General features: G+C 69.6%; 3 protein-coding genes across 15 annotated transcripts; 1 reads left to right on the plus strand and 2 right to left on the minus strand.

The window, feature by feature from the left end:
- The first annotated feature begins 385 nt into the window (after positions 1 to 385).
- CCNB3 (cyclin B3) lies at positions 386 to 4,224 on the plus strand. 4 transcript variants are annotated; one of them, XM_084534884.1, is made up of 12 exons: positions 390 to 431; positions 1,408 to 1,515; positions 1,600 to 1,683; positions 1,802 to 1,911; positions 2,056 to 2,131; positions 2,283 to 2,381; positions 2,484 to 2,576; positions 2,743 to 2,880; positions 3,180 to 3,335; positions 3,535 to 3,684; positions 3,773 to 3,903; positions 3,979 to 4,224. In XM_084534884.1, the coding sequence occupies exons 2-12, from the start codon at positions 1,423 to 1,425 to the stop codon at positions 4,046 to 4,048; spliced, it is 1,200 nt and encodes a 399-aa protein (XP_084391010.1). In that variant the 5' UTR covers positions 390 to 431; positions 1,408 to 1,422; the 3' UTR covers positions 4,049 to 4,224. The 4 variants fall into 4 exon arrangements, with proteins under 4 accessions (XP_084391013.1, XP_084391010.1, XP_084391012.1 ...); XM_084534886.1 differs by having other exon boundaries at positions 391 to 431; positions 1,805 to 1,911; XM_084534885.1 differs by lacking the exon at positions 390 to 431 and adding an exon at positions 432 to 570.
- Positions 4,225 to 4,317: 93 nt separating this feature from the next.
- LOC311444079 (diacylglycerol kinase delta-like) lies at positions 4,318 to 16,320 on the minus strand. Of its 2 annotated transcripts, XM_084534878.1 has the most exons (30): positions 16,268 to 16,320; positions 15,363 to 15,588; positions 12,308 to 12,418; positions 12,130 to 12,210; positions 11,863 to 11,967; positions 11,611 to 11,743; positions 11,415 to 11,521; positions 11,147 to 11,272; positions 10,936 to 11,038; positions 9,612 to 9,774; positions 9,404 to 9,512; positions 9,115 to 9,254; positions 8,931 to 9,012; positions 8,640 to 8,731; positions 8,403 to 8,502; positions 7,921 to 8,158; positions 7,610 to 7,708; positions 7,408 to 7,507; positions 7,199 to 7,306; positions 6,874 to 6,970; positions 6,672 to 6,779; positions 6,455 to 6,568; positions 6,220 to 6,354; positions 5,969 to 6,135; positions 5,763 to 5,880; positions 5,594 to 5,680; positions 5,399 to 5,515; positions 5,214 to 5,319; positions 4,803 to 4,933; positions 4,318 to 4,719 (listed from the first exon to the last, which is right to left on the minus strand). In XM_084534878.1, exons 2-30 carry the CDS (start codon positions 15,558 to 15,560, stop codon positions 4,645 to 4,647), a joined length of 3,450 nt encoding a protein of 1,149 aa, XP_084391004.1. In that variant the 5' UTR covers positions 15,561 to 15,588; positions 16,268 to 16,320; the 3' UTR covers positions 4,318 to 4,644. The 2 variants fall into 2 exon arrangements, with proteins under 2 accessions (XP_084391004.1, XP_084391003.1); XM_084534877.1 differs by having other exon boundaries at positions 5,399 to 5,680.
- Positions 16,321 to 17,406: 1,086 nt separating this feature from the next.
- SHROOM4 (shroom family member 4) lies at positions 17,407 to 25,735 on the minus strand. Of its 9 annotated transcripts, none has more exons than XM_084534892.1 (10): positions 25,572 to 25,735; positions 23,723 to 23,874; positions 22,690 to 22,818; positions 20,728 to 22,387; positions 20,550 to 20,611; positions 19,836 to 20,339; positions 19,272 to 19,646; positions 18,999 to 19,179; positions 18,578 to 18,850; positions 17,407 to 18,486 (listed from the first exon to the last, which is right to left on the minus strand). In XM_084534892.1, the coding sequence occupies exons 1-10, from the start codon at positions 25,695 to 25,697 to the stop codon at positions 18,217 to 18,219; spliced, it is 3,732 nt and encodes a 1,243-aa protein (XP_084391018.1). In that variant the 5' UTR covers positions 25,698 to 25,735; the 3' UTR covers positions 17,407 to 18,216. The 9 variants fall into 9 exon arrangements, with proteins under 9 accessions (XP_084391018.1, XP_084391017.1, XP_084391019.1 ...); XM_084534891.1 differs by having other exon boundaries at positions 20,728 to 22,390; XM_084534893.1 differs by having other exon boundaries at positions 20,728 to 22,345; positions 22,690 to 22,821.
- Positions 25,736 to 26,471: the final 736 nt, after the last annotated feature.

Here is a 26,471-nt window from a genome sequence, read left to right on the forward strand (position 1 = left end):
AGCAGGGAAGCTGTGCTCCCGTAGCCAGCGGCACGGCTCAGGGGGCGACAGCGAGAAAGCCGGCTGCTGTTCAGCCGACAAAAGCACGCCGTAACGACCCCAAAAGAGCACAGAGGACGGCGCCGCCATAACACCTCGCGGCCGCCATGACACCACCCCCCCCGGCCGCCATGACACCGCCCCCCGGCCGCCATGACACCGCCCCCGGCCGCCATGACACCGCCCCCCGCGGCCCGCCATTGGGCGGCGCGGCCGAATTTTAAACTTCTGCCCCCTCCCCCTAGCAACCGCATCCCGGCCGGCGCTCCCATTGGCCGCCGCCCCGCGCACGCCGCCCGCTGATTGGTCGAGAGGCTCGGCCAGTGCCGGCCGCCGCCGCCGCGCTGCTACTTTCAAAAGAGCCGGGGCCGGCGGCGGCGGCGGCTGCGCAGGTGAGGGGGGGACGGGGCCCTATAGGGCCATGTGGGGCCCCCCAGACCCAAGGGAACCCCTATTTCATCACGGGGACCCCCTCTGGGGTCCCCCCCTACCCGTGCCAGGGGGTCTCTGGGCCATGCGGTCCCTTCCCATGTGGGTAGAGGGGGTGTTGGGGGGGTTATGGGGCGGCTGGGGCCTTGGTTCCCTTCCCTGGGGGGGGTGTTGGGGTTTGGGGTCCCCCCAGATGTGTGTTCCCCCTGTGTGTGGGGTCGCTGAGCCGTGCATCCCTTTCCCTGGGTGGTGGTGGGGTTTGGGGCACGTCCGTACATGTGCCTGCCCCTCCCCATATATAGGGGATATGGGGTCACCGAGCCCTGTGTCCCCTTCCCTAGGGGGGGTGTTGGGATTTGGGGTCCCCCCAGACGTGTACCCTCCCCATACATGGTGTCTATGGGGTCATTGAGCCCTGCATCCTCTTCCCTGGGTGTATGTGTTGAGATTTTGGGTCACCCCATACACGTGCCCCCCCCCCCCCCCCCCATAATTGGGTCTGTGGGGTCACTGAGCCCTGCATCCTCTTCCCTGAGGGGGTGTGCTGGGCTCTGGGGCACATCCATACATATACCCCCCCATACATGGGACTGTGGGGTCACCGAGCCCTTTGTTTCCTTCCCTGGGGGGTGCGTTGGGATTTGGGATCCCCCCAGACGTGTGCCCCCCTTCCAATGCTTGGGGTCTATGGGGCCATTGAGCCCTGCATCCTCTTTGCTGGGGGGCGTGCATTGGGATTTTCAGCCCCCCCATACACATGTCCTCCCCGTACATAGGGGCTATGGGATCACTGAGCCCTGCATCCCCTTCCCGGAGGGGGGGATACATTGGGATTTGGGCCTCCCCACATTCTTGGGGTCTATGGGTTCACCCTCAGCAGGGGGGTGCACTGGGATTTGGGTTCCCTAACATATTCTTACCCTCCCCTTTTGCTCGCAGACGCCGAGAAAGAGGATGCCGGTGGCACGCAACACCAAGACGCTGAGCACGAAGCAGCCCCGAGCAGGGAAAGGGGCCCCCATCACCGAGAATGTTGCCCCCGAGAAGGTGAGGCCGGGCTGGGAGAACGGGGGGGGGGAGACCCCTCACAACGGGGTGCCCCCTGCGTCCCCTCACCCTACTGTGTTGCAGGAGGAGAGCTGCCAGGCCAAGCGGTCCCCGTCCTCGCCCCAGGGGGGGCCCAAGAAGCGCTCGGCGTTCGGGGACCTCACCAACGTGAGTGCTGCTTTGTGGGGTTATTCTGCCCTCCTGAGAGCACCCCGAGGCTCACCTCCCCCTTTTTTTTTTTTTTTTTATTTTTCCCCCTGCCTTCCTCGCTCTCCCACCCCAAAAGCAGGCTCACAAGAACCAGGCGGTGGTGGGGAAGAAGGATGGGGTGAAATCCGCCTCCCGCAAGGCACCCAGGGCCCCCGCTGCCAAGAACAACGAAGCCAACCTGAAAAAGTGAGTACCCAGGTGAGATGGGGCTGGGGTGGGAGGCCGCTGCGGCCGTGGGGGGGGGATTTCTTGGGGTGACGGGGGCAGGCAGTGGCTGGATGGGGTTTCTCAGCTAGATGTGCCCCCTGCTTATGTCCTTATCCCCTCCAGGTCCCTGAGAAAAACGCCCCCGACAGAAGAATCTGAGGAGTCTGAGAAAGATCCCATGCCTGAGGAGCCTGTGCAGGTACCGAGCTGCTGGGGGGGTTAAACCCCATCCCTCCTCCTCCAAACACCTCCGCTGGGGGCTGTGGGGCAGGTGGGGAGGGGCTGCCACCCCGCAGAGCTCTGCCAGCCCCCCCAGCCTCCCCCTCACCGCAGCCTCCTCCACCCCACAGGCCCCCGTGTTGGAGGACATCGACAAGGAGCAGCTGGGCGACCCCTACGCCAACGCCCAATACGCCAAGGACATCTTTGACTACATGCGGGAGAGGGAGGTGGGTGAGGCCCGTGTGGGGTGCTCGGGGGGGCTTTTTTTTTTTTTTCTTTTTGGGGTGTTGGGGGTGTCGGTGAGTCGCTGACGCCTGCTGCTTTGGCAGGAGAAGTTCCTGCTCCCTGACTACATGGAGAAGCAGGTGGACATCAGCAGGGACATGCGCGCCATCCTGGTGGACTGGATGGTGGAGGTGCAGGTAGGTGGGCGCGGGGAGGGGGCTCGGAGCTCTGCGGGGCAGCTCCCACCCCACTGAGTGTACAGGACCCACGAGCAACCCCAGGGTGCTTCGGGATTTGGGGGAGGAGAGGACTTGGCTTGTTTCTAACCCCTCCTGCAACTTTCCCAATCCCCTGTCTTTGCAGGAGAACTTCGAGCTGAACCACGAGACGCTGTACCTGGCGGTGAAGCTGGTGGACCACTACCTGGTGGAGGTGGTGAGCATGAAGGACAAGCTGCAGCTCATCGGCTCCACTGCCGTCCTCATCGCCTCCAAATTCGAGGTGACTCCCGGGCTGGGTGCGGTGTCGAGGTGGGGGGGGGTTGTTTGGGAGAATTTTGGGACCCCGAGGAACTGATTGAAGGTGGCGCGTCCACCCTGGTGCTCCTCCTCCCTATCCCAGTGGCTGCAGATCTGCTTTTTTTTTCCCCACTGTGCAGAAGCAACGGGGACACCGGGGTTCATCCCAGGTGGACGTTGGGGTGGTCCCAGTAGGAAAAGTGCCCCTGGAGGGCCCGCAAACCCTGTGGGGGACCTCTGTGGGGTCAGGGTGGGGGCGCTGAGCGGGTCCCCCCTTTACAGGAGCAGTGCCCGCCGTGCGTGGACGACTTCCTCTACATCTGCGACGATGCCTACAAGCGGGAGGAGCTGGTTGCCATGGAGAAGAGCATCCTCCGCACCCTCAACTTCGACATCAACATCCCCATCCCCTACCGCTTCCTGCGGCGCTTCGCCAAGGTGGGGGCGCCTCTCCCCTCCTGCCACCCCCCCCCGGGGGGCCACCAGCAGCACTTGGAGGTGGAGGGGGGTGGCAAAATCCCGCAGTAGGGTTCTGGGAGTATGGGGTTGGCGTCCTGTGCCCCAAAAAAATAAAATGGGGAAGGGAGGGGGGTCTGGGGTGGTGCTACAGAAAAAAATATGATATTTCTGGCCGCAGTGTGCCCGTGTCAACATGGAGACGCTGACGCTGGCGCGCTTCCTCTGCGAGATGACCCTGCAGGAGTACGACTACGCCCGGGAGCGCCCCTCCAAGCTGGCCGCCAGCTGCCTGCTGCTGGCGCTCACCATGAAGAACCTGGGTGGCTGGGTGAGCCCCGGGGAGGGTGAGGAGGGGGGGAATGCTGCCCTTCGAGGAGCCCCCATCCCCCCCAGCTCACCCCGTGTTGTTTTGGCAGACCCCCACGTTGGAGTACTACAGCGGGTACCGCGCGCGGGACCTGCACCCCCTGGTGAAGAGGCTGAACTTCCTGCTCACCTACCAGCCCTGCGACAAGCTGAAGGCCGTGCGCACCAAATATTCGCACAGGTGAGCCTCCCCCCACCCCCCTCTGAGCTGGGGGGGGGGCTCTGCCGAGCTCTAAGGCCCTGCTTTTCCTTCCAGGCTCTTCTTTGAGGTGGCCAAAATGCCCCCCCTGGACATGCTGAAGTTGGAGGAGAAGCTGAAGAGCTAACCCTGCCCTCTGTACATAGCCTGTAAATAGTTGGGTGTCCTGCTCTGGGAGCACGGTGTACATAGGAAAAAAAAAAAAATAATAAGATAACGGGGTTGTTTTTACTTGAAGGGGGAGGGGGGGAAAAAAGAAGCGATGTAGAAATGTCAATAAAATATTGTGTATTTCTTATAAAACGGTGTGTGTGGCTCCTGGGGGTGCGGCGGGGGCTGCTGGAAGGGTCCCGCTCCCCCCCTCTCCTTCCCTGAAGCAATGACACCACGCCAGCAGCAGCAATAAATATCTCTTCTCCAAATATTTACACAGCTTAAATACCCACTGGGGGAAAGGGAATTTTTTTTCTGGGGGGGGGAAATCTTTGCTTTGGCCCCACACTGCAGCCCAGCTCCCTGGCTCCTGTAGTGACCCCGCCACCCCGGTTGCTGGCAGGGACCAAATCTCTGCTCCGGTGCCTCCAGCCCCGCGGGCTCGGCGAGAAGCAGCGGCTCCAGGGGTGCTGGGGGACGAACAGACAAAGCAAGGCAAGCGGGGGGGCTCCACACACACACACACAGGAGGCAGCGGGGTCCCAGCACCCCCCCGGTGCTGCCGCCAGCCTAGGGCGGGTTGCTGAGCTCCTTGATGGCCTGCAGGATCCTCTTCATGTGGCCGACTTTGGTGATGCCCAGGTCCTGGGGGTGGGGGGGATAATAAAAGGGAGCTGAGGGGCTCGAGGGATGCTCCCCGGAGCCGGGTGGGGGGAGAGGAGCGGTACCTTCAGGTCTCTCCTCTCCAGCAGGATCAGCTCGGAGCCCTGGATGTCGTGCCGGATGAAAATGTCTCTGTACTCCCCCAAACCCAGCGCTTCCAGCCACGCAGCCACCTCCTCGGCGCCCCACTTGTCCGCTGGCGGGGAGGAAACCCAGAGAGGTAGAACAGGGGGGGCAGGCAGCACCCCCCCCCCGTTCCCCAGGTTGGAGGGGGTTTGGTGCACCCAAACGCCTCCCCTTCGCCAAAACCACCCAGGGGCTGAGCATCGCCACAGAGCGGGGTGGCTCTGCAGGGCTACCAGGAGAAAAATCACCCCCAAAGGGTGCCTTGGTGATGGAAATACAAAAGGGATGCGCCCCAACCCCTTGTGGGGCTGCTGGGGGGGGGTCAGCAGGTAGCCACGGCCCCTCCTCACCCGGCAGCGCGCTGTTGGCCTTCTGCTTCTGCGCCTTGTCCTTCCTGGGCTTGGGGATGTTGAGGCGAAGCTTGAAGCTGCCCTTGTTGGCGCTGCCGCCGCTCTCCTGCAAGAGCTGGGGCTGAGCACGCTCCTGCAGCCCCCCCCTTATCGCCCACCGCCCCCCCAGCCCCAATTTCTCAAACCTCCTCTGCAGGGTGGGCGATGGGCACCAGCCAGTGCACGTCCAGCAGCCGCTGCAGCTCCTGGCCCAGCGCGCTCAGGGGGCCCTGCAGCGCCTCCTCCTCCTGGGGCGAGTCCAGCTGCGGGGGACAGGGACCGTCCCCAGCCCCGCTGCCACCAGCCGGGGGGCTCGGGGGGGTCCCCGGCCCCTCACTCACCGCCTTCCCTTCCAGGAACGCCCTGGTCTCGGCGTAGAGCGCCTTGATGCTCAGCACCACCTCCACGGCCGCGTTCCTGCTGAGAAACTGGGGCGGAGAGAGGGGCAGCGGGGGGGTGGTGGGCATCGAGTTGGGGGGCACAACACCCCCCCAGCCCCCTCCTGCTCACCTCGGCGGCGCCGGCAGCCTTGTTGGAGAGCGCCTCGCTCAGCGCCAGGGCGCTGGTGTTGACGGCGTGGGCCAGCTCCTGCTCCACCGCCTTGTGCGCCTTGGCCGCCTCGTGGATCCTGCGGGGAGGGGTCGGGATGGAGCAGGGCTGCCCCCCCCCCACCCAAAAACCACCACCACCACCACCCCCTCGGCCCCCAGGCTGACCTGGCGATGAGGCTCTCGGCCGCCCGCGAGAGCTGCTGCAGGAGGCTGCTCTCCTCCTCCGTCAGGTACTCCATGGACTGCTGCGAGCTGAGCCGCGGCCGCGCCGCCGCGCGGTAGCTCTCCCCCTTCTGCTTGTCCTCCCAGGACTTGAGGGTGCTTTCAAACGCCTAAAAGTGGGGGCCAGGAGGTTGTCACCATCCCCACGGAGCCCCGGAGCCCCCCAAATCAGTATCCCGGCACGTGAGGCTCACCCGGTCCCTGGTCAGCATCTGGGCTCGGTTCTTGTGCTGGATTTTGATGACGCCGGGGGGCTGGATCCAGGCTTCCCCATCCACCTGCACGGGGACGCCCTCGTCCCCGCGGATGGTGATCTTCACCACGCGGCACTGCGGGGGCGCACGGTGGGGGCTGGCACGGCGGCAGCGCCGGGCTCGGCACCCCCAAAAAACCACCACCACCCCTCCAACAGCCCCCCCCCGGCCCTACCTGGGCGATGCGGTGGTGCTGCAGGTTGATGACCCGCGACACGGCCATCTGGATGCTGCCAAAAACAGCCACCACCTCCAGCTTCTTGTCATCGAACGAGGGGGCTCCGAAGTTCTGCAGGGGGGGCAGCACAACCAGGTTGGGCTCAGCTTCCCCCCCCCCAGGGCTGACGGAAAGGCACGGCGCACCCCCCCTCTTCCCCTCGCCTCGCACTCACGTTGTCCTCCTTGGTGCCTCCCCAAAAATTGATGCCCCCGGCGTAGCTGGGGATGTTGAGCACGGCGATGCCCTGCAGGCTGGGCAGCGAGATGGGCACCCCGTCGCACTGCCAAGAGAGGGCTGAGCCTATGGGGAGGGGGGGGCACCACGACACCCCCCGTGCCCTCCCCACATCCCCACGCCACCCCTGGCCTCCCTACCTCCAGCTGCACCCGCTGCTCCAGGTTCTTGTAGGTGCGCTGCAGCAGCTCCTTGGTGCCCAGCACCCCGTACCACATCATGTTCTTGGTGCGGCTGCTGCGGGGTGCAGGGGGGGGGCTGAGCGGGGCCGCCAGGCTCCCCCCGCTGCCAGCAGCCCCCCCCCTTGACCCACCACCAGCCCCTCCTGGCATCCCCGTGGCCCCTTCCAGCATCCTGGTGCTCCCCCTCTGGCATCCCAGCGGTGCCCTCCAGCATCCCAGTATCCCAGTGGTCCCTCCCAGTGGTTTTTTCCCCGGGGGGTGGGGGGGGGGGGTCGCAGCCAACCTGCACTTCTTGGGGTGCTCGTCCCGCTTGTTGTTGAACTCCAGGGAGATCTTGGCATCCAGCCCGATGCCGAAGTAGTTGTTCATGACGCATTTCTCCGAGAAGTGGCTGAAAGCAGCAGGCACAGCGGGGCTGGCACCGGGACCCGGGGCACAAAACCCGTGGGGAGTCGGCGGGGAGGGGGCCGGCGGGACCCCCCCCAGACTCACAGCACGCTGGGCTCCTCGGGGAACTGCAGGCTGCCGAAGGTGTCCGGGCGCTCCAGGAGGATGGACGAGGAGGCGGAGGTCACCGTCTCCCGCCGGGAGCCTGGCCGTGGGGGGGTTGCTGCTGAATGAGCCCATCCCACGGCTCTCCCCGTTGCCCCCCCCCAAAAAAAAAGGCGTGTTGTGTGCCACAGCGGCGCCTTACAGAGCCTCTCCTCCTTGTTGAGCTCCTCCGAGCTGTCCTTCTTGCTGGGGACTGCGCTGGCACGGTAGGCTTGGGTCTGCTTGTTCTGCTCGTCCACAGCTGGGTGCAAACACGGAGCCTGGCAGCGAGCCCAGGGCACCCACCCCACATCCCAAAAGCTGCTCCCCATCCCACTGCGTTTGGGACCTCCCCCAGCACCGGAGAAACACCCCGGAGAAGGATTGATGCTCCTCCGGGACCCCGCCAGGCTGAGGATGCGGTTAGGGAAACTGAGGCACGGACCCCTCGCCGCCCCCGCGCCGCCCCCTCACCTTTCTCCGCCTGCTCGATGATCTGCCGCAGGGCTTTCTTCAGGCTGTTGGCCCGCAGCATCAGCTGCTCCTTGGATTTGAAGATGCGGGGCACGGGGCTGGGGTTGAAGCCGCTTTTCTCCAGCTCCTTGGCGTCGGCCGGGCCGGCCTGCGGCATCCCCTCGGGGACCACGGCGGCCTGAGCCTCCTCGCTCAGCTCCCGCACCAGCGAGTCCAGCTTCTCGTTCAGCATGGCGCACTGCGGGGCGCCCACAGGCTCACCCCAAATGCTCGGGCACCCCAAATGCCCCCGGGACACCGTGCGCTGGATGGGGGCACCCCAGGGTCCTGAGCACCCCAAGTGTCTGTGCACCCCAAGAGCTCGGGCACCCCAAGTGTCCATGCACCCCTGTGGCACGCACGTCTCCGCCAGGTCCCCAGCCCTCCCGGGGCTGTACCCCCGGACACGCACCCCAAATTCCCCAAATTCCCCCCTCCCTCACCTTCCTCGCCATCAGCTCGGCCTCCTGCTTGTTCTCGGTCGCTCTCTTGTACGCCCGGCCGACCTCGGCCACGAAATCATTGACGGTGCCGCAGAGGAACCTGCCCAGGGAAGCGGCATTTGGGAGGGGGAATGGGACCGGCCAGGGCATGGCCTGGTCCTCAGGGGGTGCTCAGCAGCGCTGGGGGGCTCGGCTCCCCCGGCCCCGTCACCCCCGTCACCCCCAGCTCCCCCTTACTTGGCCGAGGAGATCACCACCGAGTGCTTGTCCGACTCCAGGATCTTGGCCAGGTGGAAGGCGACGGAGTCAGCGTAGTGGGAGATCTGGGCCTGGCAGGGGACAGCGCGGGCTGGGACACCTGGGGGGGTGTCCCCGAGCCAGGACACGGCCTCGTCTGACCACCATGCCCCCCCCTTTTGGCACAGGGACGAGGACACGTTGCCAGGCTGAGCCCCGCCACGCTCACCTCGTGCTGCTGCCTCATTCCCTACATCCCCCCCAAAGCCCCCCGTCCCCAAAGGTGCCCACCTGGATGTTGGAGTCCCCGTCCTCCTCCTCCTTCAGGGCCGCTGGGGACTGCTTGGGGGCCTCGTAGGTCATCACACTCCACCTGCCGAGCAGAGAGACCGCGGATGCCTGCGTCACCCCAGGGCGAAACCCCATCCCGGGGGGGCGAGCCGAGACCTCCCCCACCCCGCACCCCGTCCCTCACCGGTCCAGCATCTTGGTGGTGGCCCTCTCCAGCTTCTCCAGGATCTGCAGCAGCTGGGTGTCATCGTCACAGAGGCTGCCCCAGCCCAGCACCCGCGCCAGGTCGTTGCCGGTGCCCAGGGGCAGGACGCCCAGCTGGCACTGCGGGACGGGGACGGGGACGGGGGGCTCAGCCCCTGCGCCCACCCCGAGCACCCTTGGGTGCTGCGGGTGGCGGTCCCCCTGGGGGAAATGAGGACGGGAACGGTGGTGGTGGGAGGGTGGGAGGGAGGTGGGGGGGGGGGGCTCACTTGCTTGTGCAGCCCCAGGGCGTCGATTTCAGAGAGCACCCAGCCCACGCTGCCGTCGCCGCCGCACACCAGGATGCGGAAGGTGGAGAACTTCTGGAAGAGGCGCAGCCTGCGGGGAGCAGGAGGGCAGGAGGAGGAGGAGGGAGGGCGCTGGGGGGGGGGGTCCCGCCGGGCTCCCCGCGGTGCCACCCCCTGCGCCGGCGCTCACCCCAGGTGCGGGCCCCCGTTCATGAGGTCGAAGACCTGGGCCGGGTTGAGGAACTGCTTGAACTTGCGCAGGAATTTGACGCCTTGGTTGTCGCCGCTCTTGGAGTTGACGAAGGCCAGGAGAGGGCTGGAGCAGGTGGAGGGGCAGGTGGCCTTCCAGAAACCTGCAGGGAGCCCACGGGAGTGAGCCCTGTCCCTGTCCCCAAGGAAGGAGGCACTTCTGGAGCCCCCGACCCCGTGCCTGGCCTGGAGGGTGGCCGGGGGTGGCAGGGGACGGAGGGGAAGAGATGGGGATGGAGGCGAGGATGTGGGAGGGGTAAGGAAGGAGAAGTTGAAGGGGAGGGGGTGGAGATGGGGAAGGGCATGGAGGTGGGAGGAAAATGGGATGGGATGGGGATGGAGAGGGGATGGAGACAGGGAAAGGAACGGGATGGGAGACGGGTGGGGAAGGGATGGAGATAGAAACGGGGATGGAGATGGGGAACGGGAAGGAATGAGGTTGTGGATGGGAATGGAGACACTGAAGGGGAAGAGGATGTGACAGGGACAGGGACAGGGACAGGGACAGGCAAGGCTGTGCCAGGCCAGCACAAAGGGCAGAGCCGAGCCTGGTTCCCTCCCCATCGCTGCCCCCGCGGGCACCCAGTGAGCCACGGAGCCGGCTCCTGTGCCCAGCCCGCCCCTCCGCGGGGGGCAGCAGGGGTGGCACGCGGGGGGCTGCTTTTGGGGGACCACGGGGGGATCCCCATTCCGCCCCGGTGGCACCCGGAGCCCCCCAGGGACCCGCCGCCCCCGGAGGCTGCAGGATCTCGCCCAGCTCTGCCAACCTGGCGGGCGGGTGGGTGCAGATGACGCAGCCACCCGGGGAGGCTTGGCAGGCGGCGGCGTGCTTTTAGAGGAATGAGACAGGGAATGAAATGTGCCCGAGGCGGGAGGATCGATAAGAGCTGGCCCGCAGCCGGCTCGGGGACACCTCGGCCACCCCGGTCCCCGGGCTGGATGGAGGGAACGGGCACGGCTCTGGAGAGGGAGGAGAAGCCGCGTGATGGTTGCCCTGACAGCATCCCGATGAGTAACGAGCAGCAGATGAGCCACCGGCTGAGCGGAGCGGTGGAAATCATTAAAGAACAAGAGAAGAAATATCCGGAGGAGAGGAACAGATTTCGCTCGGCGGAGGCCAGCTGGGCCCCTCCGGAGAAGGGTGCGGGGAGCGGGGAGGGAACGTCTGCGGGTGACGTTCACTCTGGAACCTACTGATGCCCCCTCAGCGTGCCGGGAGGCGACGGGCGCGGTGCCACCACAGCCCCGTCCCCTGCCCCGCTCACCATCCGAATCGATGCTGTTCAGGGCGGTCGGCGGGATGATGGACACCTTGTACTGGCCCAGGGGGCACCTCTTGCCGAAGAGCTCCTTGCAGGCGCTGTGGACCTGGGGGACATGGGGACGCTCGCGCTGGAGAACACGACGCCAACGCCGCCAGCCTCAGCTGAGCCCCAGGGGAAGGTTTTTTGGGGGGAGAGGGACACAGATCCTTACGATGGCTTTGCACCAGAGGCACCTCCAGTCCTGCAGCCTCCGGACGCTGCCGCAGGCGCGGTCGCAGACGGCGCAGCGCGCGCTGACCGGCAGGTTGCCCTCCAGCCACTGGTGGGGCATGGCCACCTGCGGAGAGGGTGCGGGTGTCACCCGCGTGCCACCACGGCGCAGGGGTGTCCCCCCACCTCGGGACAGCCGGCGTCACCTCCCGGCACCCTCACCACCCGGGGGAGGTGGCCGTGCCGCCAGGGCCCCCCCGCGGGCTCACCCCGTCCTCGTCCTCGATGATTTCCGTGCCGATGGAGGCCAGCGTGGTCCACTTGCAGTTGTTGGTGGCCCGGACGGCGCAGCGCTTGTGGGCCTTGAACTTGCACACTTGGAAGGAAGAGGAGGAAGAGTGAGGACGGTCCCCAGCCCCACGGCCGCGGGCATCGCCCCACATCAACCCCCCCCCGGGTGCTGACCTTCGCAGGAGAGGCCGTGGGAGGTGACCCCCGAGAGGGCTTCACGGCAGACGTTGCAGAAGGTGGGCCTGGCGTGGGAGCAGGCGTACCAGTTGTGCATGCCCGAGAAGTGCTCCATGTTGAACTGCGTGGCCTGCGGGGCACGGCCGGCTCCGTCAGCACCCTCAGGACCCCCCCCTTTGAGCCCCCGGCCTGCCCCCGAGGGACCCCAGCCTCGGGGCTCTCCACCCCACGTGCCCACGGCTGTCCCACCTCGTGGATCTCCCACTTCTGGACGGATTTGAGGGCACCGATCCAGTCCTCCATCTCCTTGCGGTTCTCGGCGCACAGGATGAGCTTCCGGAAAGGCGTGATCACCTGCAGCGAGCCACGGACCCCACACACCCCACCACCCCTTGTAGGGCCACCCCACGGCGAGCCAGCCCCTTGGAACCCCCCCCCAGCACACAGCACATCGGTGCCACCTCCAGCACCAGCAGCGCGGGGAGGGGGGCCCCGCGGAGAGCCCCCGGCCCTCACCGTGAAGCTGTTGTTGATGTTCTTGGTGCTGCTCTCGGCCACGCTGGCGTCGGACAGGTCCACCTCGTCGAAAATCAGGGACTGCAGGGGCAAAGCGCCGCTCGCTGCTGAGCTTGCAGGCTCCAGCCCCCCCGGGGGGAGCTCGGCGGGGGGCTCGGGAGGCCCCCCCCCCGCCTACCTTAGCATCCTTGGCGTAATAAAGCGTCCTGCCCCGCAGCTTGAAGTACCTCCTCTTCCACCTCTGGAAGGAGCTCGTCTGTTTCAGCAGCAGCCCCTCCTTCACGCTCTTCTGCAGGGACCGCAGGGACATCAGCACCCAGCGCCCCCCTTAGGGCTGCAGGGTGGCCACCGTGGTGATGCCCACGGGGACAGGGGGACGGGGGGGCATGAGGATGAGCTGGGGGAGCTGGGGGGGCTCCCGATGGCGAGGAGCAGGAGCTCCCGGTGCCAAGGAGCCAGGGGACACCGGGTGGGTGCCAGCGGCTCGGTGCTGGCGCAGCGGGGTCACAGCCAGCGCCGCAGCCCGGCTCTGCCTGGCTGGGGGCCAGGCGGGCGGCACGATCTGAACAGGCAGGTGCCAGCACCGCAGCCTGGAGGCCCCCTGTCCCCCTCCCTGGGCACCAAAAATTCTGGCAGCGCAAGGGTTGTGCAGGACGCAAGCAAGCAAGCGCTTTCTCCCCCAAAAAAACCTCCCCGCTCGGAGCAAGAAGCGCCAAGAGGAGGAGGAGGAGGAGGAGGCGGAGAGGGGGGGCTGGGACCCACCAACCTGCATCTCGCGGGCATCGTCCCCGCTCCGGCCCATGGGGCAGGCACCGGCCTCGTTCCCCCCAGAGGCAGCAGGGTCGGGGTGCGAGCCGCGGGCTGCGGTCGGCTGCAAGCCGTTATCGGGCTCTGCAGCGTGCCGGGGCTCTTCCGGGCTCGGCTGCAGCCGCGTGCCCCCCAGGACGGGTCCTGCTGCAAGGGCAGGAGCTCGGCCCCCTCCCCAAACCCCGTGCCGCGGGGACCTTTGCAAGGTTGCGGCCCCAACGCCGGCACGCAGGAACACGAGGTGGGGGTGGAGGGGCTGCAGGATTGCCGGGGGGTCGGGGCCGCAGCGCGTGCACAACGGAAAGTGTGAGCGAGGCGAGGGCAGCGCGGCTGAGAAACCTCACAAACATCCGGCCGGTGCCACCGGGGCTATCTCCGCCGCCCAGGCGCTGCGCCCTCCCCGCCCGTGCCACCAGGCAGGGCCCAGTCCCCTCGCCACGGCCCCACTTTGGGGCTTTGGTGGCACCGCGCGGGGCTCTGGGGTGACGGCCGTGCCGGGTGGCCGGTGGGCATGTGGGCTTGGGAGACCCCCGGGGGGGTCCCAAAGCACGCAGGGACCTCAGGGTATGCAGGGATCTCGGGGCGTGCAGGGGGACCCCAAAGCACGCATGGGGATCCCGAAGCGCACAGGGGGACCCTGAGTGATGAAGGAGACCTCTCAGCCTGGGAGAGGACCCCGAAGCACAGCGGGGGACCCCAAAGTGTGCCGGGGACAGCTGAGCACGCAGCAGGGACCTCAGAGCATGAAGGAGGACCCCAAGGCCTGCAGGAGACCCCAAGGCCTGCAGGGGATCCCCAAACAATACAGGGGACCCCAAAGTGCACAGGGGACCTAAGAGCACACAAGGGGTCCCCAATGCATGCAGTGGACCCCAAAACGTACAGGGGACCTCAGAGCACGCAGGCTGGGCTGGCCCCACGGGTCCTTCCTCACCGCCCTCTTCCAGCGGCCGGGATCCCACCCTCCCCATCGCCCGACACCAGCACCCGACCCCCACGGGCACGGCTGGGGCCCTGCTGGGCACACTCGGGTCCTGCAGGACGCCTCCGGCCAGGAACAGGACCACTCGCTGTCGGGGTGCCCCACGGGGGGATGCTGCACACAGGGGGACCCCCCCGGCCCCACCGAGCACCTGCGGCGCACCCCAGCAGCAGGAATTTGGGGCTGCGGGAACGCAACCCCCAAAACCACGGGGGTGCTCACCCCACAGGGACGCTCCCACCCCATGGTCCCCACCGCTGCCCGCAGCCCCCTTTCAGCTCCGGCGCTTGGAACCAGCAGTCCCCGGCCACAGCGAGGAGGAGGAGGAAGAGGAGGAAGAGGAGGAAGAGGGGGCGGCAGCGAGGCCCCCCACCCGTCCTGGGGCCATTCAGCCCTGCAGGGGCACCTGCGCCTGGCAGCTGTCATTGTCACCGAGCACAATGGCCTCGCCGCCTCCGCACCGGGGCCGGCACAAAGCGCCCCGCGGGGCGCCCCGGCAATTACAGCCCGCAGAACGGTGAGCGGGAGGTGTGGGGGTACGGGGGGGGCGTGACGGATGGAGAGGGACGGGGGCGCTCGGGGGTGGGGGGCAGGATGGCTTTTGGGGCGCACGCTGAGAGAGGAGGACGCAGCGGAGGTGGGGATGGGGTGCGCGCCCTGCCCTGTCCCCGCACCGTGATATGGGGGAGGAGGGGAGGGGGGCACGCTCGCCCCCCCCAGACAGTGGGGTGGGGGCCCCAAAACTCAGCAGGTGGCTGCAGACCCCAATTGCCAGCAGCGGCCAGGAGTAGAGCCGAGGACGCCCCAAAAATAGGTCCCCCCTCTTCGTGACCGAGCCGGGCATCTCTCGGGAACCCTACCACCGGGCTCCCCCTTCTTCATTAACCTCCTGCTTAATTAAGCACCAGCCCCGTGTCTGCGGGGTGCTGCCCCCCCCCCATACGGGTGCACAGAGGCCGCCTCGGCCGGCACACGTGCATCCCGCCTGCTGTCTGCCCCCAGCATCGCCTCCTGCACGGCTCATCACCGCACCGGGCAGGATGTGGCCGAGAGGACAGGCGCAGACACCCGGCCTGGGGGACGTGGGGACATTGCCCGTCCCCTCTGGCTTTGGGGTGAGCCCCCCCCCGGCACCCCCAGGCACAGCACAGCGAGGGGCCGGCGGTCCCCGAATGGCACCGAGGGCTCCGAGCCCCCCCCCCCCAAAGCCTGAACCCACGGGTTTGGGCATCCCAAATGTCCCCGCGCCCACGGCAGCGCCCCGTATTTTTGTAGGGCCCTACCCACACGCACGCGCCGCCAACCCCGAGAAAACGGCTGGGAGGGGAAGGAATAAAAAAAAAAATACAAAAATATGAAAAAAAAAAAAAGCAAAACCACGAAGGTTGGGGGGTTGTGGCGAGGAAGGGGCAGCGGCTGGGGGGGGGGTCCCCGTGCCCCTCACCTTGCTGCGCATCTGCCCGGAGGTGGACACCTTGCGGATCAGTTTGTGGGTGCTGCCCTCCTGCTCGCCCTCGCTGTCCGACGACTCCTCGCCGCCCGCCTCGGGGGACACGGGGGACAGCTTGTCCGAGTCCAGGGACGACACCGATTCCCGCGCCTGCCGCAGGAACAGGTCCCCGGCCACCACCTTCTCGGCCATCTTCTCTCGCCCCGGGGGGGTTTCAGCCCTGCCGGGACAAGGAGAACCCAGAAATTGGGGGCGCGGAGCCTCCCCCCCCCCCCACCCCGCCGCGCACACGCCGTGAGCTTTGCCTTTTATTTTTCTTGCTGTCCCAACTCTTTCTCGCCCTACCTGGCTCCCCCCCCGCCCCCCCCGCTTACCATGGGCCACGGCCACCCCCTGCCCGCGCTGCCCCCACCCATGGGTGCCCTTCCCCAGGGTGCTGCTGGGGAAAGGTGGGGGCTTTGGGAAGGGATGGGAGCATCCCCAGGGCGCTGTGGGGTGGGATAGGGCGGGGGGCCCCGCATGCAGGGGGTGGGGGGGGCACCTACCTGGCAGCGCTGCGGGCCGAGGGGAGTGCAGCAGGGCCGGGGAGGGGAGGGGGGCACCCATTTGGGAGCCCCCCCACCTTTCCCCAACCCCCAGCACCGGCGCTGCCTCCTCCCCATGCAGCAACAAGCGTGGGTTGCTCATTTTTTTATTGGGGGCGGGGGGGGGGGCTGGGGGCGAGCAACCCGGCGGCACCGCATTGCCGTCTCCCCCCCCACACACACCCCATGCACAACCCCCCCCACGCCACCACCACCCCCTCCCCGAGCGTGTGGCCGCGCATCCCACCCCCCCACCCCCCCCCAAAAAAAAAAAAAAAAAAAAAAAAATAATTAAAAATACCCCTGGGCACGCACCTTTGCAGCCCCGCGCCGCCGCCGCCGCTGCCGGTGCAAGGTCGCTGCGCGCCCCCCCCCCAGCCCCGTGCGCCCCCCCCCACCCCCTCCCGCCCCCCCCCCCGGCCTCTGCAAAGCAGCCCCGGCCCTGCCCCTGCGCCGCAAGCCCCAGCCTGCTCCGGCTGCTGCTGCTGCTGCTGCGGCACGGGCGGCCCACGCACGGCCCCGAGCACGCGTGCACGGGGCCGGGTGGTGGTGGTGGAGGTGGTGGTGATGTGGGGGGGGGGGGGGGGCGGCGGAGAGGGGGGGGTGGGGGGGAGGCGAGCACACGCGCCGCCGCCGTGCACATGCGTGTGCGCGCCGCCCACGTGCGCGCGGGAGCCCCCGCGCGTGTCCGCGGGCGCGCAACCCACGCGTGCGCGGGCACGCCGGGCGCTCCCCCGGCACAGGTGAGCGCACGCACCGCCCCCCTCCCCTCTTTCCCCTCCCTCCCCACCCACCCACCCAGCCCCTTTTTTTTTTTTTTTATTTTTTTTTTTTTTTGCATCCGCCCACGCGTGCACGGGCGTGCACGGGCACGGGGCGAGCGCGCGCGGCGGCGCCGGGGGGCGCGGGCGCGTGCACGCGCGGGGCTGTGCCCACGGACGCGCGCGCGGCGTGGTGGTGGTGGTGGTGGGGGGGGTGCGCAAGGAAAGGGGCTTGGCGTGGGGAGCCGCGGGTGGCGAGGTCCCCGCGGTGGGGACGGATGGACGGACGGACGGGCAGACAGACGGACAGGCAGCAGACCCTCCCCCCCCCCCACGCCTCCCGGGTCCCCGTGACACGCGTGTGCCCCCTCCCCGTGGGAATGGTCGCCGCCACGCGTGTGCGCGCACCCACGCGGGTCCCCCCGTGCGCATCCACGCGTCTCCGGGCTCCCACGCGTGTGCACGGACCCACGCCGGGGGCTCCCCCGCGCACCCCCACGCGCGCACACCCCCTCCCCGTGTCCCCCCCCCCCCACACGCCCCCACCCGCGGGTGCCACCCAGCGGCCGGCCCTGCCCTCACAGCGCAGATCCCAGCCCCCTGTGGCTGTGCTGGTGGCACCGGGACCCCCCCACCCCCCCGCCGTGGGGACATTTGGGGACACCAAGTGACAAAGCAGGCGGACACGGCCGGGCCAGTTGTGCAGCTGCTGCTGCTCCTTTAGTGTGTGAAAGGCACGAGGTCACCGTGTGTGTGTCCCCCCTGTGCCCCCCCCTTCCCCGGAGGGCACCCACTCTTTGGTCCTAGCGGTGGCCCCGCGCTCGGGTCCCCAAAATGTCCTTGTCATCGTCCCCCCACCCCCCGAAAAAAAAAACACAAAAAACACACAAAAAAGGCACCTGCTGCTGCCAGACCCCTGTGCAAAATCAGCGTGGAGGCAGCCGTCTGTCCGGCCGGCAGGGACAGAGGGACGGACGGCGGCGGGGCGGGGGGGGCTAAGTGCTACCTTGGGGACACTGCAGCACTGACAGATTTGGGGACAGGCGCCCCGGTTTGGCCTTGGGGTGGTTTTGTCCCCCCCTCCCCAGCGCGGGGAGCCGAGGGCTGGGTGCCCCTTGTGCCACCCCCGGTGTCCCCACGGGCCACGGGGACGCGGCGACGGGGAGCGGGGTCAAGGACGGAGGGAGCGGGGCCATTGTTCCCGACACAATGGGGAGGAAGAGGAGGCTGGGGGCCTGCACATTCCTCTGCCTCTGGACAGACGGACACGGACACGGACAGACGGATGGGGCGTTGGGGAGGGGGGGGGGGGGCGTGCGGAGGGTTTAACCCTTTAGGCACCGCGGCATCCATTGGGTTCTAAGGCACGTGGTGGCACGGGCAGAGAGGGGCGACACCCGCGGGCACCCCCCTGCTTCGATAGACCTGCAAAATAAATTAAAAAAAAAAAAAAGAAAAAAGAAAAAGAAAAAAAAACACAAAAGGCAGCCTGGGAGGGCCGGGCTAGTGCCCCGTGGGTGCCTGGCCGAGGCTCTCGCGCAGGCAGCGCAGCTGCTCCTGGCCCAGCTTGATCTTCTCCTCCAGCTCGCGCTGCTCGGCCGTGAGCGCCGACTTCATCTTGACGAAGTGCCGGTAGTCCTGCAGCTGCTCGGGGGGCAGGTAGCGCGCCACCATGGCGCCCACCGCCTCCTCGCGCCGCCCCACGTGCTCCCGCAGCTCCTTGGCGTCCTCCAGCTGCGCCGCCAGCAGCCGCTGCTTCTCCCGCAGGGCCAGCTGCGAGCAGACAGGGGGTTCGCCGAGCCCCGCCGTGCGCCCGTCCCCCCCCTCCCCAAAATTTTTTCTCCCCCCCCCCCCGGCTGCCCACCTCGTCCTCGGCGGCGGCGTGGGGCCCCAGCCCGCTCAGCGCGTTCTCCACCCGAGCCAGGCGGCCGGAGAGGGACAGCAGCAGGTTGACCACCTTGTCCAGGTCGCCCACGAAGAGCCGGTACTTGTCGAACTCGCCCGGCGTGCAGAGGGCCTGCAGCTGGGCGGCCACCTCCTCGCCCAGCGCCCCGTTGGCGCTGATGTCCTCCTGCAGCCCCCGCTGCGCCTCCCGCAGCACCGCCAGCTTGCGGCTCAGGCTCTCCACCAGCTGCAGCTGCGGGAGGGACGGGGGAGATGCTTTTGGGGGGGGGGAACCTGGGGTGCAGTCGCAGCCACCACCCTGGCACGGATGAGCAGCGCAGCCGCCGTCCCCGCGCAGACAGCCCGCGCTCTCCGCTTGGCACCCCCATCCCCTTCTTCACCTTCTTCTCCACCAGCTCACGATCCACCTCCTCCTCCTCCTCCTCCTCCTCCGAGCTCCCCTCCGCCACCTCCGGCAGCTCCTTCCTCTTGCCGAGCAGCTCGGCTTTGCCGTAATACGCCGCGTAGGAGGGGGAGCTGCCGGTAGCCCCGGGGGGCGGCGAGATGGGCTCGAAGCCCTGCCTGCGGGGAGCAAGGTGCTGGGGACACCGTGGTCCCCACGCGATGACCCTCCCCGGGGGGAAGGGGACACGGTGCCACGGTGCCAGCCCTACCTGTCCTGCGGCTCCGGGTGCCAATCCTGCTGGACCCGCTCCCTCCACGCCTGCCGGTCCCCCGCCGCCAGCAGCTCGCCCATGACGGTGGCGGTGGTGACCGGGGGGGCCACCAAGATGCCAGCCAAGGAGCGGTCCCTGCCCACCACGTCCCACAGCAGCTCCTCCGAATTCATGCGGCGGGGCTGGGGGCGGCCCCCCCGGGTGCTCGGCCCCTCGGGGCTGCGGGGACAGGGCCCCCCCTGGGTGGCCGCAGGGCTGGGGACGCGCAGGGGGCACTCGCTGGACCAACCCCGCTCCCGGCTGCGGGCGAGCCTTTGGGGGGGCTCCTCCTGCTCCCAGGGGTCCTTCGCCATCGGGTGCTCTTCCCTGCTCCTGTGAACGCCCACAGCATTGGGTGGGGGGGTGTCACCTCCACGGGACACGCAGGGAGGGGACGGAGAGAGCTCGGGGACCCCCTTTCCTCCCAGAGACCCGCCGCGTCCCACCCCAGCCAGGCGACGGAGGTGCCAGCCCCCAAAGGAGATGAGACCAAAGCCACCCAAGCCACCCGAGGTCACCAACCTGCAAACCTCGGCCTCTGGCTCCGGGGTCCCGCGGGGGCGGCCGGGGGGCTCAGCGGCGAGGCTGCGGGAGCGCTGCCGCACGGCTTCGGCGATGCTGCGGGACGGCGCCGTGGCCGCGCCGGGTCCTGAGCCCTCCTTGGGGTGCTGCGACGCCCGGCGCAAGCGGTACTGCTCCCAGTTGGGGGGGGGCGGGCGGGGAGGCGGGGGCCCCTTTTTTTTGGGCAAACCCGGCGGCTCCGCTTTGGCCCGCAGGAGGTCCCTGCGGCCCCGGGGGCTGGCGGGCTCCAGGTTGAGGTGGCTCTCGGAGAAGGCTCGGCCCCGCAGCGGGCGGTGCAGGGGCTCCGGGGGGAGCTCGGGGGAGCGAGGCGGCCGCTCGGCGTCCCACGAGAGGTCGTGCGTGGACGCGGTGCGGTAGCAGGGCGGCCACTCGGGCTCGGCGCTCTCGAAGCACGGGCGGAAGGGGCCGAGCCTCGGGAAGCCCGGCTTGTAGTGGGAGAGCTCGCTGGGGAGAAAAGGGGGCACCCGGCCCCCCCCGGGAAGTCACCCCCCGATCGTGCCCACCCCTCAGCACCCAGCCCGCTTTGCACGGCGGCAGACGGGGACGCTTGGCACGTCCCCAGAACCACAGCAGCCCGCCCTCCCTCCCTCCTGCTGCTACGGGGCAGGGGTCCCCGTGGGCAGCACGCACCCCCCGGCCCCAATTTGGGCTCACCCCATGGGCTGGCTGGCCTTCCTGCTGATCGCCGGCGGCTCCCACTCCTCCGGAGCGAATTCCTGCGTGGGGATGCAGAGGCAGCGTGAAGGCAGGATCCAGGCCCCCTGGCCCGGGGCGTGAGTGAGCCGTGACCCCCGAGCGCTCCCCCGAAATCCCAAAAGCGCGGCTCGCTCACCGGCACGAAGGCTTTTCGGGGCGCCCAGCCGTCGCTCTCCTCCCGCGGGGGCCGCGGGGCCGGGCAGCAGCAGTCGGGGCAGCGCGCCCAGGGGTGGCAGCGGTAGGCATGGCCGCGGGGCAGCAGCGCCGGGCACATTTCTCCAGCGCAGTAGTGGCAAGGTTCGTGCAAGCCGGGGCCGCCGTAGGGGTAGGTGCAGCCCCGCAGGTATTCCAGCTCGCCGTGCCTTGGTAGCACCTTGTAGTAGGGCGGCTGCTCCCGGCAGCACTCGCTGTAGGGTCCCGAGACGCGGCGAGCGTCGCGGTGCTCGGCAGCTTGGAAAGAGTCGGGCTCGGGCGGTTTTTGGGGCTTGCCGTGCCGGGTGGGCGCAGGGCGGCTGCTTTCCTCGAAGAAACGGCGCCGGTCGGCGAAGGGCAGGAGGACGGCTTCCTCGCCGCCCTTGTGCTCGCGGGGACTGGGCGAGCGCTGCGGCTGCAGCTTGCGTTCCGGGGACCAGCGCCAGCGACCTCGGCTCGGCGCCACCCGCTCGGCTTCGGGGACCGGCAGCGACTCCCCCGAGCAGCTCCTGCCGTCCTCGCTGGGCGCGGGGCTCGGCGAGCCCTCGGCCGGCTCCTCCGCCTCCTCCACCGGCTCCTCGCCCCGGGTTTGGGCGCCGGGTCCTCGGCTCTTCTGCAGCTGCGCCTTGCGCCGCTGGATCTCGTTGCGCAGGTTGGTGGCGAAGCGCTCGCTGCGGCGCCGAAAGTGAGACGAGCGATTCGGGGGGCCCCCGGCGCGCCGGCCCCCCGCCCGGCTCTCCTCCGCCAGCCCCTCCGTGCTGGGCGCCGGGCTCAGCCCGCCCTGCCCGCGGTGCTCGGCGTGCAGCGGGGACGTGGTCCAGCGGTGCCCCTCGGGCGCGGGGGACGCCGGGGACGCTCGCCCGCTGCCGGCGCTCACTTGGAGAGCCCGGAGCTGGGAGGCCAGGAGCTGCTCGGGCGCGCTGTGCCGGTGGCCTTGGAGGGGGGACAGCAGCGCGGTGTCACCCGCCACCTCCATCCCGGCGTCCGCTCCCCGCTGCATCGCGTTTTCCGGGTAGGGCCGGTCCCCGCCGTCCCCCAGGCAGCGGTCGGGGTGGGAGCTCAGCATGTAATACTGGTCGGCAGAGAGGTGCTCCTTGGGGGGGCACGCCGCCGGCATCCTCCCGCTGGTCGCCTCAGCGTCCTTGTCCCGCTGGCACAGGAAGGTGTCGGAGATCCACCTCCCCTGGGCGTGCAAGGAGGAGGTGGGCACCGATGCGCGGCGCCGATCCGCCCCGCTGCCGGCCGGGGATGCCCGCAGGCTGTCCCTGCGCACGGGGGGCTGGGGGGGCACGGGGTGGCGCGCGGGGTGGCGAGGCTCCGTCCCCTCGGCGCCCGTCTGCAGGTAGCGCCCCTCGGGGGGCTTGCAGGGCCCCTCGGGGCCGGCGTTTTCCTCGGGGCGGAGGGAGAGGGCGCAGTCGGAGGTGTTGGAGCTGGCGGAGAAGGAGCTGTAGGCCGAGTCCCGCTTGCTGTGGTGCTCGACGGGCGAGGGGGTGCCTTCGTAGTACGCCTGCCCAGGCTGATCCAGGCTTTCCATGCTCCCGATGGAGCTGCTGCGGTCCGTGCTGCAGTGCCGGGACAGCGGGTTCCACTGCAGGGACAGCTCGCTGCTGGCAGCGCCACGGTGCCATCAGTGTCCCCGAGGGGGAGCGAGCACCCCCCGACACCCCCCCCCCCTCGGGTTCAGGGCAGCTGAAGGGCTGCCCGGGGGACATAGGGACGCGGGGAATGCGTGGCACCGGGACTCGTCACCTCCTGGCTGGCTCCAGCGGAGCCACCACCCCTTCCTGCCGGCAGCGAGCAGGGCAGCGGCGAACCCGTGGGCGGCTCGGGGCGGACAGGGGACCCCCCCCACACCCCCTAACCCCCAACCACCACCACCACCACCCCCCAGCCCCGATTTTCTCACCTGACATCACAGCCCGAGGGCCAGGAGAGGCTGAAGGTGTCGGGGGGGCAGTGCATGGCCGGGGCGTCGGGGCGGATTTCGGCGAGCTTGGCCACGTGCCAGGAATGGGGCCGGAGAACGGGCACGCTCCTCCTTGCCAAGAGCAACAGCGGGAGAGGACAAGAATGGGGAGGAAGCTGGGCCGAGGAACCGGGGCTGAAGTCACTTCCTACGGGGCTTCCTGGCCCCCCCACCCCAGGCCAGAGCCCGCCCGAGGGGGACAGCAATGAAGTCGGGAGGGGTCGGGGGGGGGGCTGCAGGGGGTCCCGGGCGCAGCGTATGGGGTCCCCGTCCCCGGGCACGGCCACCGCCTGCTCCCCCGGGGCCCAGCTCAAGTTCAGCCCCCCAGGAGCTTCAGCCACCGGACCCTTCGAAGGGACCCTGGGGACACCTCTGTGCCCCCCTCCCCGTGCCCCCAGCCCCTCACAGTGACACCGCGCGGAGCCATGGGGCGATGCCACCCCCCCGCGCCCCCAAAATGCCACCCGCCGCCCCCAGCATCCCCGGGGCAGGCAGAGCGCGCCCACTCCCCGCTGCTCCCCGGGGCTTGGCGTGAGAGCCGAGGCGCTGGGGAGGGGGGCACGAGGGTCCTTTCCCCCCCAGCACCCCCAAACTCACCATGGATGAGGCTGCGCCCGGGCAGCGGCACGGCCCGGGATCCCCCCCTTGCCCCCGGGCGCGGCGGGAGCTGGAGCCCGGCCGCGAGGCAGCCGCCGGAGTGGCTGCAAGGGGGGGGCTCAGGGGGGGCTGGCGCTGCCTCCCCTTCCTTCCCCAGGCGGGCAGGAAGGCAGAGCTCGGCAATACCGCCCAGGGAGGGGGGTGGCGAGCCGGCGGCACCGGGATGGGGACCTCCCCACCCCACCGCGGGGACAAGGAGGGATGCTGGGGGGCGTCCCCACACTACCCGTCAGCCATCCCTGGGGCTGCGGGGGGCAGTTTCTGACCCCCCCCCCTACACACCCGTCTCCCCCCCAGCCCCCCCGGCGGTGCCAACCTGCGGACGATCATCTTGAGGGTGCGGTAGGAGCCCTTGATGAGGATGAGGGCTTCCTGGCGGGACCCGTACAGGGGGGTCCCGCTGATGTTCACCAGCTCGTCGCCCGGCTGCAGCCTCCGGGACAGGGCGGCCTTCCCGCCGTCCTCCACCTGGCAGCGAGACGGGCGTCAGGGGGGCAGCACCCCAAAAGTGTCCCCCAACCCCCCCCCAACCCTTCTCCATACCCCAACGGGGCACCGGGGGTGCCTTCACCCCGGGCACCCCGCTGCGGACGCGAGGGATCTGCGGTGTCCGCCCCAGTCACATGAGTTTCTGAGCAAAGAAAGGGCACGGGGAGAGGAGGGGAGAGGAGGGGGGGGGGGGGAAGAAAAATGTCCCGTCCCAGCAGATTCCCCCGCGGGCGCGGGCAGCACAAGGGCTCTTTGTGCCCGGCACCCATGGGGGCTTCCCTGCCAGCCCCGTAAGGATGCTGCCCCAGCTCCCACCCCAGGGTCTGGGGGCAAAACACCCGGCGCAGGGCTTTGCCCCCCCCAGCTCCGGGAGCTTTCAGCGCGGACCCCAAAGCCACCCGCGGGGTGACACGCTGCCGAGAGGCGCCCACCCTGCCCGTGGGCTCCCCGCCCTGCCCGGCGGAGGAACGAGCTCTGCCCGCAGCACCCGCCTGGGCGGCAGCCAGCCCCACAGCCGGGGGGGCCCCCGCCGCTCCCCGACACCCCCGAGGGCAGGGCTCGGGGCCCCACGGGCGACGCAGCCACCGGGCTGTGGGGTGGGGGTGCCGGCTGTTGGCAGAACCCCGGCGTTCACTCTGGGCCCTAATGGTGGCACCGCAGCCGTACCTGCCCGCAGAGGGTCCGGGACCCTCCGCCAAGCCCACGGCAGGATGGGACCCCAGGCGGAGGCTCGCAGCGGGACCCCCCCTCCCCATCCTTTTTCCGGCATGGGGCCGGGGGCCCCCCTGCGCCGCCAGCACGCACGCACCTCGGCCGGCCGCGGGCGCCCCGGGGGACCCTCGGTGAATGCACAGAGCGCTGGAACAAGCCCCCTTTGTCTGCACAGCACACGAGGCGGCGGCGGCGGGGGCCGGCACCGCAAGGACCCCCCTCCCCTCTCTTTATTCCCAGCAGCGGCAGGACGCATCCCCAGGGCCCCCCCCGGCTCCCCAAGCTCGGGGCCGAGCCGGGCGCGGTGGCAGCTCGCAGCCCCGCGGTGACACCCCCGGGGCGCAGGGCAGGGACCGGAGCCACTTTTCCAGCTCCCCCGGCCAGACCACGCTGCCCGCGTCCCGGAGCAGGGTGGGGAGGGCCCCGGGCGCGCGCTCGGTGCGGGGGGGGGGGGACACGCGACAAAGTTTTGGGGGGGTTGACACTGGGGGCTCGCCCCACGGCTCCCACCGGGGAGATGCTGGTGGCGGGGGGGACATCGCAGCGCCCCGCGCCCTGATGCGAAAGGGACGCGGGGAGAGGGGGGGGACAAGCCCCGTGTTCCCCCCACCCCGGGACGCATCGGGGATGGGGAGGGGGAGGTCCCGGAGCGGGTCGGGGCCCCCCCAGTTCCCATCCCGAGGACCAGATGGGGGCGGCACCGCGGGGACACGGGGGTCGCCCCCCTCCCGGCATCGCCATTCCCGGGGCCGGGCCGGGGGAGGGGGGGGCCGGGGGTGGCCGCCCCCCCGCCAGCCCAACGGATGTGCCGGAGGAATTTCCTCCCGCTCCCGGCGCTCCGCCCCGGGACCCCCCCGCCGCCGCCCCCGGCCCCTTCCTTGCCCCAGGGAAAGGGGGGGGGAAGGGACACGACGCGGACACCCCCCCCCCATAAACACACCGCCCCCTCCTCGCTCGCCCCTTACCTTGGAGACGATGAGGGGCTCGCCGTGCTCCAGCCCCCCCCGCAGCGTGAAGCCCCAGGGCGCGCCGCCCTGCAGCTGCACATGCACCAACTGCACGGCCCCGGGCCGGCCCTCGGCCCGCTCCATGGCCGCTACCGCCCCATCCCGGCACGGCTCGGCACGGCTCGGCACGGCGGAGGAAATGACACCCCCCCAACCTCCCCCCGGACCCCCCTTCCCACCGCCCGCCCGCCCGCCCGGCCGGGGCGGAGCGCAGCGCAGCGCAGCCCCGCCCGGCTCGGCTCGGCTCGGAGCCGCCCGCAGCCGCTTGGCTCGGCTCGGCACAGCACAGCACGGCTCGGTCCAGCTCAGCCCTGCCCGGTGGCGCAAGGAGCGCTGGCACGGCTCGGCACAGTTTGGCACAGCTCGGGGGTCGGCCCGGCGCGGCTTGGCTTGGCGCGCCGCGAGGGGCGCAGGCTTTTTGGCACGGTTCGGCTCGGCGCGGCGTGGGCTGGCACGGCTCGGCTCGGAGCCCGCGAGGGGCCCACTCGTGGGCCAGCCGTCACCACGCCCGGGAGGGGAGCGGGTGACGCGAGGCCGCCGTCTGGTCCCCACCCTGTCCCTCAGGACGTCCCCCCGCGTCCCCCCGGCAGCCCTGACTCATCGCCTCCTGCCCAAAACTGCGGCGCCGGGAGCTCTGCGCTGTCCCCACGCCACCAGGACGTGGGAGTCCCCACAGCACAGACCCCCCTGCCACCCTCCCAGCTGTCCCCGGTGTCCCTGTGCCACCGCTGGTGGTCTCCATGCAGTGTCCCCCCCCTCCCAACCCCAAGATCTCTCCGTCCCGCCACCGGCACGGTGACAGGCACAGCACAGGTGCCACCAGCCTGCGTTGTCCTGCTGGGATTGGGGTCACCGTGT

The sequence above is a fragment of the Aythya ferina genome (genome assembly GCF_964211825.1).
Source record: "Aythya ferina genome assembly, chromosome: 13".
Lineage (NCBI taxonomy): Eukaryota > Metazoa > Chordata > Aves > Anseriformes > Anatidae > Aythya > Aythya ferina.